General features: G+C 36.1%; 1 protein-coding gene across 1 annotated transcript in view; it reads right to left on the bottom strand.

Moving 5' to 3' along the window:
• Positions 1–15,950, bottom strand: part of HBS1L (HBS1 like translational GTPase) — an 85,154-nt gene that overhangs the window by 25,987 nt on the left and 43,217 nt on the right. Inside the window, exons 5-8 of the mRNA XM_047732369.1 lie at positions 8,926–9,034; positions 4,009–4,268; positions 3,381–3,546; positions 555–672 (exon numbers count right to left, since the gene is read on the bottom strand). Of these exons, the coding sequence (XP_047588325.1) occupies positions 555–672; positions 3,381–3,546; positions 4,009–4,268; positions 8,926–9,034 (653 nt within the window). The remainder of the gene's footprint in view (positions 1–554; positions 673–3,380; positions 3,547–4,008; positions 4,269–8,925; positions 9,035–15,950) is intronic.

Here is a 15,950-nt window from a genome sequence, read left to right on the forward strand (position 1 = left end):
TATCTTTGATTTTTTTCAGTATCCTTAAGAATTATATAACTCTACAAAAAAAAAAAAAAAGAATTATATAACTCTACAAATTGCAATTGTTTTTTAATCCTACAAGAAAAGTAAATAAACCACAGGGGCAAAACTCCCAAGCTTCACTGTTTCTGCTTTTAAAAGATACAGGCCTTGAAAATAAATGTGGTGAAAAGGCAGACACTGAAACATTCACTCCAGCTCATTAATATAATATAAAGCTATGTTTCATCAAGTACCATGCCAGTATTTTTACTGTAAGAAATTCATGGCTTTTATATAACAACTAGAAAAATATAATATATATAATATATATTAATACATAATTAATACATAGTTATATAATAACTAAAAAAGTTTTATATAGGACCAATAAGATCATAAAATACAATCTTTATGTTTTCAAATTTTTTCAGAAGTTAAAATTTTTAATTTCAAAATATTTTAGAACTTCTAATCCTAGAATTATAAGCTCAGCATCAGGAAACTGCATGTACAATCAGTGTAGTATAATTCAGGAAACATCTGAATACCTGGGCTGCTCCTGTAATCATATTTGGAATGAAATCCTTATGGCCTGGAGCATCCATTAACGTAATAACTTTGGTTGTGGTCTCAAACTTCGTCATACCAACATCCATTGTTACTCCCCTTAAAGAAAACATAAAATGGTTAGAACACACTATAGAAATACTATCAGTGCTATGGACTAAATTATTTAATAATATGGGCTAAATGACAGTCTAAATTCTTAAGATATAATGGGAGTTTTATTACACAGTCTACTATTTTGATGAATTAAGCTACCAATTGGGGCTAGAATTTCTGCTGTAACAAAATTATGTGTTGTGTCTTTAAAATAAGGCTGTAGAAACCGCAAGAACTTAATCAAAATGCTGTATTATTTCCCATTTCTTTTTTTTTTTTTTCTTTTGGTAAAAGGCTAGGTAGACTGTAAACAGAGAAAGATATATGGGGATACCTCTGGAGGAGGAAACAGTAACTACTGCACACCAGAGAAGGTAAAGTGGAGAATGACTACTATCAGGAGGCAGTTTTCCCTCATGTTCATATGTAGATGCTTCACTAATTATAAAAATAAACTTAATAACTTTCATTTCCAAGGCAGATCAGTATGTTACACAGTTAGAAAAAAGGAAATATCAAAGGAGATAGCAAATTTTTTAAAAATTTGAGAAAGATAAACAGCAGTTTGTTTCACATCCCATTTCATCTTTCTTGGAGACCAACAAACACAGTACCACTTCTTAGCCACAAAAATGTAGGTTCAGTTTATAAGAAAGCCCAGGAAGAGTCTACAAAGGTACTAAGTCTTTCCAGACATCAGGAAAGGGAAGTCGGGTGGGCAATAAAGAGGGTAATCATTTATCCTGGTTTGCCCCAAACAGTCCAGAATAATGGATGGGCCATCCCTTTTACTGCCAAGCATTCTGACAATGAGAGTAATTTATGTGTCTCCCCTAGCAGAGTGCTGAGGTAACTGTGGGTCTCCCTGATCAAGGCATTCCAGCTTCATCTAAAACAACGGGCCATTTGACTTGGTGGAAATGATGCTTAATTCTAATAATCCTCAAATAATCACCCAGAATACTGATGAACTAAGACTCCTCCCTATACTGCTTTGACCAGAATATACTCTTGAGCCAGCTCTGGTCTACATTTGTAACCCTAAGGATATGAAAATGTCACTCACTTTACTAATTTCTGATCAACATGAGAAGAGACAACTTAAAAATATTTAACATGGTGGGATAAGTAACACACTGTATTTTTGAAATACTATGAAGGAACATACAGTGATGAGTTAAAACTCTTATTAGGTATCTAGACGTTATCTGTTATCTACAGAACCAAAGAATATTCTAAAATTGCATCATGCTGAGCATAGAAAACTACCAGCAGCAAAAAATAACAGCCAACCAGTAGATGTATTATCAAAAATAAAAAATAAAAAACCCCATGAAAATTACTGACTATTCTAGGAATTAGATAATTAGCTCACTTGCCAGCTCAACTCAGATATTAACAAGTTAAGTTATTCTAACTTAAATTTTACTGTTCTCTTTACCCACTTAACAGATGACATAAATATAACTAAAGAGCCATATATTTTAATAATCTGTTTGGTAACTTGGTAGGTAGAAATTATTTAGTCTTCTAACACTGAAATCATACAAGAATTCCACTGTTTTCCAACATTCATGTTCCAAAAATTTGCAGCCAACTAATTTTCCTTACTAGTTGGAAAAGAAACTTATGATGTGATATAGACTAAAAAAGACCACCTACAAGAAAAAAAAAAAAAAAAACACCCACCATGACATAAAATTCTGTTTATCAAAAAAGCTAAAGAATATTATGACCCCCTTTATTGAGAATTACCTTATATATTATAATGTAGACTATTTAAGACTCCCCAAGAAAATACACACTTTTTTTTTAAAGTATGAAAATCCAAATATATTCTCTAATTATACTCAGAAGGAAGATAGGGAACATGGAATAATTTCTTTGTTGATTTAGGACTTTTGGGAGGACTTCAGAGTCTTCAGTCATTATTTTGACACAGTCGATATACCTGCCATTTCATCTACAAGGTGTCCTCATTCTTTCCTGACAAAGGTGCCACTGGTTCCCCCATCTCTGACAGTTGTGACATGATATAAACAACCACTCTGAATACTTTGAAAGAAATACTTTGGCTGGGGTATATGAATAGCTGTTCTCTCCTGCAGAGTTAGCAATGGGCACAGTAACTGACTAGATTAAATCTCTATTGTAGGAAGTAGATCTAATTACTAGTTCATTGATTCTATCTCATAAAAACATACTACAGAAAGTATAAAGATGAATTAAGTCTGATAATTTAAATTTACTGGTCATTTTAATTCCAGACAGAAGACAGTTTACTACAAAAAGTTACCTTCCCTTAAAGTTACCTTATATAAAATTTAGTCTTATTCATAATTTTAATTCAAAATCAAGTCAATTTAACAAATACTTAGGGGGGACAACTGAAACTTCTCCCACAGAACTTAAAATTAAGGTTTTTTTACTACCATTTTCCTGTGGGTGGTTTCTTTTTTTTTTTTTTTTTTTTAAGTTTTTTTGATAAACATTCTTTTCAACTATTCTCATAGAGTTTGGAAGAGTAGAAAATGTATGTAGATATAATGAAACTATAATAAAAATATTTCCCTCACAATTAAAAGCTTTTCTCTAAAAGAAGTTTCTAAAATATTTCAGGGCATGTTTCATACATATTCAACACATACTATATACTTATTTAAAAGACTATATATCATTTCAAACTAAAAATTTTGAAATATAGTGACTACCTTTCCCTTTCTTCGCCAGTCTCATCCAAGACCCATGCATATGCAAACGAAGCTTTGCCAGCCTTTTTAGACTCTTGTTCATACTTATGCATAGTTCTTTTGTTTACATTACCCAGAAGATAAAGCATATGGCCCATCAGAGTACTTTTCCCAGCATCAACATGACCTAAGGAAAATTGATTCAGGATTAATACTAGATACATTTTCCAGACACTGTTCACATTGAGGTATTACATGAATATGTAATCCAATAGTTCATGTCAGTGTTTAGAGTAATAAATACCAGTTTTTATCAAATGATAGTTAAAGTAAATGGAGAAAAAAAGAGTCTCTTGAGAGAGGGGGGAAATTTCCTTGACTTCTGGAAATTCGAAGTGTCAGTAAGACATGGCATTTTCAAAACAGTCACAAAATGAAAATGCCACAAGCAAGTCTAATGACCTCCTTGGTAATCTGGCATTATTTTCCCCAGGGTGACTAGAAAGCACTATGATGTGATGTCTCCTTGCTTGTGTCCATTTTCACCCAGACAGACACTCAGAGTGGGAACGAGTATACATGCTGCCACCAGGAAGTGGCCAGGCTAAGGCAGAGGTGACCAGGCATCCAGAGGAACAAAGGGCATTACCAATGACCACCAAGTTAAGGAGCTGTTTCCCTCCTTGCCGCTTCTCCAGTTCTGCTTTGACATCTATTTGCTGCCTCAGCTTGCCAGACTTTTTCACCGGCGCTGGTGTTGAGCTCTGCTCTTCTGATGTTTGAATGGTGTGGGATGGAAGAACTGGTTTAGAAACAGTGTCAAGAACATCAGAAGCAGCAATGCCAGTTCCTTCACTAAGATGTCCTTTTTGAGGTGTGTGGAAACTATGACCATTTTCTTCAGTTACTCTACAGAAAGCAGAGATAGGAAAAAAAGTGTTTCAACCAACTCAACTGACACCCTATAAGGTCAGAAGGGCAGAGAAGTTGTCTTTTCTTATTCCTTATACTTGCAGACCAACAATGATCTCTTCTAAGTGGCCATTCTATTGTGGAAATGATAAGTAGTTAGACCCAAACCACACAAATACAGACTTGGAGGATCCCAGGAGAAAAACGGTCCAGCAAACACTAAAATAAGAAGAAAATAGCCTATAAAATAACTGAATTCAAGGCCACATAGCCTTAGCCATATAATCCTATCAGAACAAATGCATAATGGAGATATTTTGTAAAACTTGGTACTAAATGTGTTTCTAGAGATAAAGTACTATTAAAAGAAAAAAAAAAGCTTCATCCCTAACTCATTCTTCTAACAGGACAGAGACTAACAATCTTTTTCTGTTCAAACACTATCCTTAAGGGAGCTAACTCTGTCTACATTTTCTTAATAATTTCAGCAAAGAAGTTTTTATTTAATTCATTAATTCAACTAATACTTGATTTTCTAAAAACTACAACTTCTACTAGGCATTGATGTTGAAAAGAAAAGAAGATGCTGATGAGCAATTTATCTACTAATCCCAAAAGCTTACAATCTAGTGAGGGACTCAAATACGTAAAGTAGACCCCAAGGCCATGTAGCATAACCTATTCGCTCTTTGATAATGATGATGCCCCCAAAAGTAAACACGGACCTTAGTTCATTAGCTCTTTGACTGTTATCTACAGAAACTATATCAGTACTATCTATCCCATGGACAGCTAGCAGCGATGGGATCTAATCAACCAGACTGCAATATAGTTTACATTCCTTTCAGGGACACAGATAAACAAAAATAGGACAAAGAACAGGTTAAAATGCAAATTATTTAGAATGAAACCAATTCTATCCAATCCAATTTGGAACTGGCAAAGAATTACATACAAAAAGCAGTTCATGTGAGAACTGTACATTATTTTCTTCTTGTCCACAGTAACAAAAAAACAGACTCATTTTTCCCCTCTCAGGGCATTTTCATATGCTGAACACTGACCCTTCATCCTAGTCTTCAGGGAAAAGTCCCATTAGTTACATTTGCAACTTCCTTAAAAACCTCGTATCCACTCCCCTTCTCTCTCACTTTCGTCAGTCTCTACTAACAATTTTGGTGGTGTTTGTCAACACCATGTAGACAGATTAGCTTCATCTAGACCCACAGGGGAAAAAAATTTAAGCATGTGAAAAAGATTCCAATTCTTTTAAAGGATTCCAACAGGGTAAATTAAGTGAAATCTTAGACTATAATTTGCAAACATTTGAATAACCACAGTTAGTTCTAAAACCAAACATGACAACTCTGCATTTAGACAAGTTGAAAAAACCCTACAAATTATAATTCAAGTGCTCAACCAAAGTAACTAGACATGGGCTCTGGTTCCGATCAGACCCGGGAGAAATCACAGTTTCTGGTTTCAAATCTCTGTTTTTAGTTACAGAACCTTTTCTCCAAAGCAAAGTTTATGTTAACTCCAGTACGGAGAAGAAATCCAAGCAGAACAGCTATGACTGACAGCAGGTAGAGGCCTGAAGCTCTGCTGGCCCAGCGGAGGAAGGGCTTCACAAAGCAGGGGTCTGACTGGATTATTTCATGTACAACTCAATCACATGAAGGGCTTGCTTTTCTCTTGGTGTCATGAAAACATTCAAATAAAGTCTAGGTAAAATACAAATTAGTTCAATGAATTGTACAGTGTTAGAAGGAAATGAACCAAGTAATTAGAAAAGCATCCTAGCTAAGTCTGTACTTAGTAAAAACTTCTATATATTACCAAGCAAAACTCAGTATTTTAAAGTTTTGAAAAATCTCTAAGATGAGGCCTACTACTGATTGATATGAAAAAAAAAAGTAAGTTGGTTGAATTTTTTCAGGTGCTTTCTGATACAATTTTGTAAACTTACCTATTATTATAAAATAACTACTCTGGTGTTTTTCCTAAGCCATTGTTCCAAAAGTAGGAATATTTCTACAGGAATATAGAGACTTAATCTTTCTTCTTCATTTATTTAAATGAGACTGGGAAGCTAATTTAAATTCAAGAGTATTTATTGTCTATGTAAGGTTCTAACCATTTATACTTAAATAAGCTTCTTCTAGAGCGGTATTTACCATCTTTAATATTAGTGAAGAAAAAGTTTGCTGTTTTAGTTTCTTCTAAGCAATGCATTACCCCTTTTTTATGAGCTGCCATTGGGAATCACACTACATAGGTATCTATGATACTGAAATCTTGACTCAGAAGCATTTTGTTATCCTTCTCTGTGCTTCCTCAAGATCAAATCAGAATTACAGCTTAAGTTTATCCTTAGTATAAACTTTCTGAAAAATCCTATATAAGTATTTGACATAATATAGCTTGGTCCTTAAGCAATATTATGCATTTCTGAGTATCCTGATCTCTACCTACAGACCTCTCATGTTCTGATGACTTCTCTCCTAGAGCCGTAACAAAATATTGATGCACAGGCTGCTTTATCACCTTTATGTTTTTCCAAGTTTGTTTGTTTGTTTAATATTTTATTTATTTATTTGACAGAGAGAGACAGCCAGCCAGAGGGCACAAGCAGAGGAAACAAAAGAGGGAGAAGGAGAAGCAGCCTCCCCACTGAGCAGGGAGCCCGATGTGGGACTGAATCCCAGGACCCTGGGACCATGACACCTGAGCTGAAAGCAGAAGTTTCTCCGACTGAGCCACCCGGGCACCCCTCCAAGTTTATTTTTAAAATAAAATATATTTCCCCAAGGACTCTGATCAATAAATAAGCTATTCTATGAAAGAAATATGATGATGAACAGTAATGGTCGCTGTCCTCATGAAGCATATAGTCTTGTAAGGTTCTGAAAGGCTTGTATTACACTTGTGAAGTACAGTTAGGTTGTCAAGAATTATTTACTTGTACTTACTATTTTTTTCTTGATCATTTATTATAATTATTCCCATAGATAACTACGCACTTACTTCTAATGTGATACATTAATTTGGGTTTATTAGTATGTTGCTAAGATTTCTGAAACATTTTTCAATAAGATTATAAAATCCTTAAAATAAGGAATTGTATATTCTATTTATTTTTCTTCCTCTTAGTGGAAATAATCCCATTATAGGACTGTATGGTTCCCAAAACACAAGAATAAAAAAGAAATTTATGATTCTGACAACCCAACCCCAATTCAGAGAGAAAAGACATATATTAAATTTTTGATAACTAAATGAGGACTCAAAATTATTGTAGTGGGCTACAGTTACTACCCAAATTAAATGTCATTCATTTTAATTCATTAAATGTCACTCATTAAAATTTCATTCATCCAATCATTCAACATACACTGAACACTTATTCTGTTCTAGATATGGGATACTTTCCTTCACCGAATTAGAATCTAAATCAAGTATTGCTTATATAAAATCAAAAAAATTGAACTAAGTGATCATAAAGATTCTTTACAACCAAGACTTGTGAAACTTCCATTAATTTATTTTTTCCCATTTTTTAAAAGATTTTATTTTTAAATTTTTATTTATTTTTTGAAACTTCCACTAATTTAGATACAGCAATGTTATAAGGGAGAAAAATAAGGCTGCTTAGTTTTTATTTCTTGAAATTAAAAAAAAATCCTCTACTTTGTTGTTCATATTTCATAATATTGATTCTTATCTATCTAAAGGACAGACAAAATATATGTATAATTTATAACTAAAGGATTTAAGAAATAATTAAACAATCTGAAAATTTTTGAAGAGGTTTAAAGTTAATGTTGAAAGTTAATGTTTCAAAGAGGTTTAAAGCTTACTGTGTTGTTAAGTCTCAAGCAACCAATTTCCCTTGCTTACAGAAACTCTCCAGAGAGGCGCCTAAGTGGCTCAGTCGGTTTAAGGGGCTGCCTTTGGCTCAGGTCATGATCTCTAGGTCCTCAGATCCAGCCCACGTAGAGCTCCCTGCTCAGCAGGGAGCCTGCTTCTCCCTCTCATTCTGCCTTTCCCCCTGCTTGTGCTCTGTCTCTCTCTCACTGGAATAAATAAAATTAAAAAAAAAAAAAATGGGGGGTGAATCCTCTTATGATAAGAACAAATGAGTGCTACTAATGTAGGATCTATAATTTCTCACCAGATTTGAAATTCTAGGTATGTTTCACTTTATATTTTGTGACTTTGTTCTAGTGATCCATTTCATTCAACCTGAAAACCTAAGAGAGTTTAAAGATTAGAGTTAGAAAAAAATTTTTAATTAATTATTACATGATTCACCAACCACTTTTAATTCCCAAACACTGCTTACCTACGCCATCTAGTGGTAGGGTTCCCGAGCTCAGAATGCTAGATTTCACAAAATAGAGGATTTTTGTTAAAATTTATTTAATTTATATGAGGAAATGGACAGTGAGCTAGATTGAGTAACATGCATACTTAGTATCAATCCTAATTTTTCAACCCCTTTTCTTTATACCATGTCACACTGAGGACCCATGTTACTTCAACCTTACTGACACATCATGCAAAATTTATTAAGGTAGTTTCTCTTTCTTACAGTCAAGTGGAAAACAATACTGATTTCAAAAAAAAGATGGGGGAGGGCTTAAGAACTTACCCAGGCACTTCGAATCCCATAGTTTGCTTCTTTCCAGACACAGTCATTTTAGCAACTTTTGGCACAATTTCAGATTCACTTCGAGATGATTGGGAGTCTACTGATTTTCCTAATTAGAGAGTAAAATGTAAAGGGCTAATTAGTTAAAGCTGATTTCTAGAAAATGTTACATACTATATACTACATAAATATACAGCATGATAATTTAGTGTTATAGAATTTGTATCTTTATACATATTCTTTTCCCTAAAAAAATTCAGTGAACATTAAAATGCTGAAATTTTTCTGTTACCTGTATTCTGGGAAATCCCCTACTACTGGGACGCTGCTATGCTTAACCTCCACCAAATCTCTTCCTAATTTTGAACTGACTCTTAAGTTTCAGTATTAAGAGGTTACAAGGTGGTTTCTGCACTAAGCCTTGCTCTGACAGAATACCTAGACCCTAGGTCCCTGTCTCCTACCACGCCCTTTCATGCTACTAAAATTGTTTGGTCAGTTAGCAGATGGCTAAGCTATTTTTAATCCCGTGATACCTATAAACTGATGAGCAAGTTAAGAGGCTGCTGAATTGTGCTGGACACTGTACATACTTTACTTGCACACAATACTAGGCTTAGGAAGATATTTGATATCTAACAAGGATATGGGGGAAGAGGTCAATATAGAAAAAGTGAATTAAGAACAAGATCAATTATGAGATAGGTCAAAGACTTTAATGCATTTGATATTTAAAAAACAGAGCTGTGATTTATGGAATTCTTTAGAATGTAACTTTGTAATTTTCAGTAATATTACCATCAGGATTGGGTCCACTTAAAACTGGACATGCTACACTGGTAAATACATGTACATAAATTACTTTTTAAGTTAGAAAAGATAAATTAATGTATATAATGCATACAAAACGCTTGCTATTTGCCTACTCTATGCCAAGCCCTATGCTGGAAATATAATGGCAAACAAAAGCAGACATAGTCCCAGTGCTGAGAGAGCTTAAATCAACTGGACAAAGTGTACTAAGTGACCAAAAATAAAAAACTGTTATTAGTGTTGGAATATGTACACGGTACCATAAGGTTTGGTGGCAGGGCACACAAATTAGAAGCTTCCACAGGAAAGCTAAGAGTTCAGCAATGATGCAAAAGGAAAGACCTACACAGAAAGGAAGAGCACTGTGAACTACACAGAAGGAAGAGCACTGTGAACGGAGAGAGTAGCTTGCACAGTGACTGTGCTGTGGGAGGCAGCGTGGACCTCAGAGGAAGTAAGAGGAGAAGGGAAAGGGAACACAGTTCACTAGCTGAAGCTGAAGCGGGGACAGCAGCAAGGCCACGCAGGAGCCCTCAGGCCAGGCCAGAGAGCCTAACACTTGTTCTAACAAAATAGGAAGCCACCAAAACGATGTAAGCAAGTAAGAGGAAGACCAAGAGAGAGGAGAAGACAGAGTCAAGCTCAAGGACAGGTGTGGGCTGGAGCATCTATCTGTGATTCATCAGCACATGATTAATAGTTGAAGGCACACACCTAAGTGAGATCACAAAGCAAGTGAATACAGACTAAGAACAAAAGTGGTTCTAGGACAGGGCCTTGAAAGAAATCCAGCCTTTAATCATTACAGGGACCCTGAGCCTGCAAAAGGTGACAGAGGAGGGCCGGGGTGAGCGGTGCCAAGGAAGCCAGGGGAAGAGTGGCTGATGGGGCTGGCACCGCCCAAGTCTCGGGAAACATTCACTAGTGACATAATCGCCTCAAGTAAAGGTCACTGGTAGAGTTCATAAGAGCCATCTGAGAGAAGTGAGAGAAGGAAACATCACAATGGGTAAAAAACAAAAAAAGTGAAGATGAGAAAACAGAGGCAGTACCTAGCCACAATCTCCTATCCACACTTCCACAATGTGAAAGCTCTGGAAAATTAAGGTTTTTGTCTTATTTTAATTTGGAAGCAAAACCTGACCTGGACTGACATGAAGGCTATTATAGCCCTTATTTATCCCACTTAAAGTGAAAAGTCATACATTTCAAGGTCAGAAATCACAATGTGATGATTACAGGGTGCAGCCCCCCATTCCACTGAGGTTATCACACCATAGGTAGTACATACATGGTAATGCTTTTCTACATTCCAAAACTTCAGATTCCTGAGGCAACTCTGGTCCCAACAGCTTTAGATGAGAGATTACAGGCATGTGCAAATGACTCACTTAAAAAGTTTGGCTGGAAAGGGAGGGCTATGGTAGAATGGTAGCAAAAAGGGTCAGCTGAGGGGCGCCTGGGTGGCTCAGTGGGTTAATCCTCTGCCTTCTGCTCAGGTCATGATCTTAGGGTCCTGGGATGGAGCCCCACATCGGGCTCTCTGCTTGGTGGGTAGCCTGCTTCCCCCTCTCTCTGCCTACTTGTGATCTCTCTTTCTCTCTCAAACAAATCTTTTAAAAAAAAAAAAAAGGTCAGCTAATAGAAAGGACAGCACTGAGAGGGACTGGTTGAAAATATTAGGAAGAGATAACATCACATGACATATTTTAGAACTCCTGGGAAAGCAGAAAGGGATAGGATATGAAGCATAGGCCGAATCTAAATTAAGATAGATATTACTATACAGGAGGTAGGTTTGTGTGTTGAGGAGCTGGAAGATGAAAATTCCTAACGGTTAGCTTCTATTTACTCTGTCACAAGGAGCCAGTGACCTGGTGAGACTGAGGGTGAACAAGGGAAGTAAAAGGACTGGTGAAGCAAATGGTTTTCAATAGTCATCATACAAGGGGGAATGGCTGGACAGTAGTGAAGGCCCACTTAAGATCTGTGATAACACCTGAAACTAAGGTAACACTGTGGGTCAATGATACTCAAATAAAAACATCTTTTAAAAAGATCGGTGATAATAAATTTATAATGGAATCACTCTGCCTTTCTTTGTGACTTTTTCTAGCAATGATCAGCCATTTAGGAACAGGCACAGCAAAGGCATTAACTACTTCATTCAGGGTTACATTTCTACCCAACAGGTGCAAGGAGAAAGCAGAGAAATAAGGCAGTTAAAGTTACTGGCAAAATGGGAGGAAAAGTTATTGAAATTAATCAAACAGGAATCCTAAGTGGGATTAAACAAATAAAATGACAAAAGAAGAGTACTGAAGCACTGGGATAAAGAAGAGAGGTCCACAGGTCAAGAGAAGATCATGACCTGAGAAGCACCACTAGGTAGTCGTGGTCAGAACAGGACTGTGAATTCATGATTCTGGAAGAGGGGAATCAGAGTGAATTGCTAAGGAGTTAAAGGTCACTGGAAATCAAGTGGTCAAGAAACTGAAAGTCCAGGTGGGGCTTCTGTCAGTGTTTCCCCACACTGATGCACAAATAAGCTACGATCATCAAGAACTGAAGCTGAAGACGAGTACTGTAGGCCAACTGCCAGTATTCAATGAACAAGGAAGAGTGGACAACGAGGTTGCTCAGTAAATGACAGCAGTAAGGACTAATGAACAGGTGATTTAGGCAAAAGATGGGAATTTCAAAGGAGCAGAGACTTGAGGGGGAAAAAAAAGAATGGAGGAATAAGGAAAAGGCAGTAAAGAGAACAAAGTTGACATTCCAGGCCCTAAGGTTTGAGAGAATATAAGTGAAGTAAGGCAAGGAGTGGAAAAAACACTTGGAAAACACTGAAAATTACAGAGAGGTTTGATTTTTATGAAAAAAAAGGAGTTCCAGAGTTATAGCAAAAGTAAGAGAGGAGTGAGAGATGAGACAGGGATAAAAAAAGGAGGACACATAGTACTGATGATGATGATGATGTTGGTGTTAGTGCTGGTGTCTGTAGGTAGGGAAGACATCGAAGGGCAAGGCAAAGAGGTATGGTGGATTTTGGCCTCTATCCAAATAGGGGAGAAGAGTCATAAAGCACAGAAATGTCTTAATCCAAGCTATCCAGGACTAATTCCCACTTCCTACACATGTAGTACATTGGAACACTGTAATTTTGACTTAAAAAAAAACTAAAACTAAAACTAAAATGACATAGAAGGTCTTAAGCACAAAAATCACAATATGATCCTATAGTACTTCTGTGGGATGCAATAAATATAAAACCTTTTCATTTCTAGTGATTCTTATCTATAAGATATCAAACACAATAAGTAGTTTTTCAAAAATTCAATTAAGTGAAAAAATCTTTTTTTTCTCAGAGTAAAATAAGTCTAGTATTATAGTTCTGACTATCACCCACTAGAGCAGTAATTCTGAAATCTTTTTATTTAGGACACACACCCCTTTAAGAAGCTCACAAAAACAATGAGAAATACTTGCCAGAAAAACTCACCATACACACTAATTTTGCACACTATTTCAAGGGGTTCAATAATTCTACCTATAGAATCCTCCCTTTGATAAAACTTGACTTGGGCTATTTTGGAAATATGCTAATTTCAATTTGGTGTTACCCACAAAGAAAAAAGATACATTCAATAAATTCCCACTGAGCTGTTGTCAACAGCAATGTGATACACTTCCACTTACCCAACCATATTACAAAGTTCCTCTCATAATTACCATCAGACTGATGCCAGGCAAAATCTACACATAGGTCAGAAGTGAACTAATAACTCAAATAACCAGTCATGGATCACGAAGAGACACATATGAGTATTTGAAGCCATCACATAAAAGTATGAAATGTTTACTGTGTTCTCCGACCTTCCCCAACCAACTAGAAATTCATTCACTGCATAACATACCTCAAAAAACTGAGCATTAAATTTTCAGAAAGTCCAAAAAATGTCAGTATGGAGTGAATACTTGCACAGAAAAAGGAGGCATGGCTTCTGGTTCCTGCTCTGCCACTACTTAGCTACTACCTACCTTACAGCTTAAGCACCTTAATTTTGCTAGCTTCAGTTTTCTGATCTACAGATCATCCTCAACCTACAATGGAGTCAGGTCCCAATAAACCCATCAGAAGCTGAAAATATCATAAGCTGAGAATGTATTTAATACACCCAACCTATAGAACTTCACAGTTTAGCCCAGCCTACTTTAAATATGCTCAGAACATTTGCATTGGCCTACAGTTGGGACAACTCATCTAATGCAAAGCCTACTTTTTAGTACAGTGTTGAGTATCCAATGTAATTTACTGAATACTGTACAGAAAGTGAAAAACAGAATGGCTGTGTGCATACTGGCTGTGGACCCCCATGATCAGGTGAGTGACTGGAAGGTGCAGCTCACCGCCACTGTCCAGCATCATGAGGGAAGATAGCACCACATTATCAACTGAATAAAGATCAAAATTTGAAATCCAAGGTATGGTTTCTAATGAATGCATATATAACCTCCCTGGTGGTCTAGTGGTTAGGATTCGGCGCTCTCTCTAATGAATGCATATCTTCAGCAACACTGTAAAGTCAAAACATCTAAGTAGAACCATTGTAAGTGGGAGACCATCTGTTACAACGAAATAAATGATTTCTGTCCAGTATTAGGTCTCTGACTCCCAAACCACTAAAATGATTTTTAAATCAAATAGCCCATTAGGAGGTAAAAGTAAAATGTGCCATTCCAGAGAAAAATAATCAATGTCCTCCCCCCAAGTCATGTAAAACCTATCACAAAAAGATCTGCATTCTGAAATTTCACGTATTAGTGATTAGTGTTCAGTCTCTAGGAAAACGGAGGAGACTCAATCATCATTTTGATTTTTCATTCAGATGGGAAAAACAGCTTACCCAGCTGATCAAGCTTAACCTGCTTATTTTATAGACGAAAAAAATGACACAAGGAAATTAAGTGACTTCACAGGACATGGCAGGACCCGCACTTAATCATCTCACCCTACCCGTCCAATTCACCATTCTCAAATACTAGTTGTCTCTAAAGCAAAGCCTTCTTTTGTCCCTGTAGTTATTTCTTCATGGAATGCTTTCTCCACAGCTTCACTGCTTCTTTTCTCAACTGAGATCTAAATAGCAGTGTCTTAAGTTTTCTCTTAAATACAAAATTATCTACGTCCCTTGCCCTGAAGATCTTTTTTAATGTATATGCCTTTGTAAAAGATACAAAGCTCAATTTCCCCAGCATCACACAACCGTCATACTCTTGCTGAATTTACTGAAAATGTAAACTTACATATCCACATGATTTACCTATCACTGATTTATTTTTTTGGTCTTAAAGCACACTCAATTTTAGACTAACAGCTCTTGGGAGGGTGGAAACTGTCTTATACATATGTTCACATACTCCATAGCACATGAAAACAGTGTTGTACCCACAACAAACATTCCAGAGAGTTTAATGATTATTAATCCCTAAGAGTTTACATTTTGAAGACATGAGATGATCTACTGCTTCTGCAAATTGTCGTCAATCTCTTCTTTGGACAATAATCTCAACTTACTCTCTATTACTTGCACTTAATAGCAGCCACCTCCTAACCCTGAGAGATCTGCATTCTAGAAAGCCAATTTGGCCCTGCTATGGGCATTCTCGTTTGCTCTCCTGTTAGGTGCTTACATGTTCTTTTGCCTTCATAACAACCATGCCAACTACGTATAATCATACCCACTTTACTTTAGGAAAACTGAGGTATCAGTTGATTTGACAAAGGCTATATAACCGTGGCCTGTGATATAACTGGGCGTAGGAAAAGACATGAATTGCATGGTGGCTATTCTCAAAGGGCTTATACACTACCCTGGGAGATAATTATAAAGTGGTAGAGATGAGTTATAGAAACAATAAGAGAATTCAAAATACGCATCTAATTAGGAAAGTCTCAACAAATGAAATTTGACATGACCCTGAAAATAAAGAGAAGGCAAAAATAATTTGAGAAAAAGCATATTTAAGGGTCAATCAGGCAAAAATCTGAGTAAGACTGGGCTTTGTCACAGACAGTAACACAAAAGTATACTTTAGATTGAGCCCAGGTTGTTTTTTTTTTTCTTAATTTGCTTAAGTATCACACAAGTTAAGTTTAAAGAGTACATAACAACAACAACAACAAAAAAGAATGATCCAGTAGTACAAAA

The sequence above is a fragment of the Lutra lutra genome, chromosome 6 (genome assembly GCF_902655055.1).
Source record: "Lutra lutra chromosome 6, mLutLut1.2, whole genome shotgun sequence".
Taxonomy (NCBI): domain Eukaryota; kingdom Metazoa; phylum Chordata; class Mammalia; order Carnivora; family Mustelidae; genus Lutra; species Lutra lutra.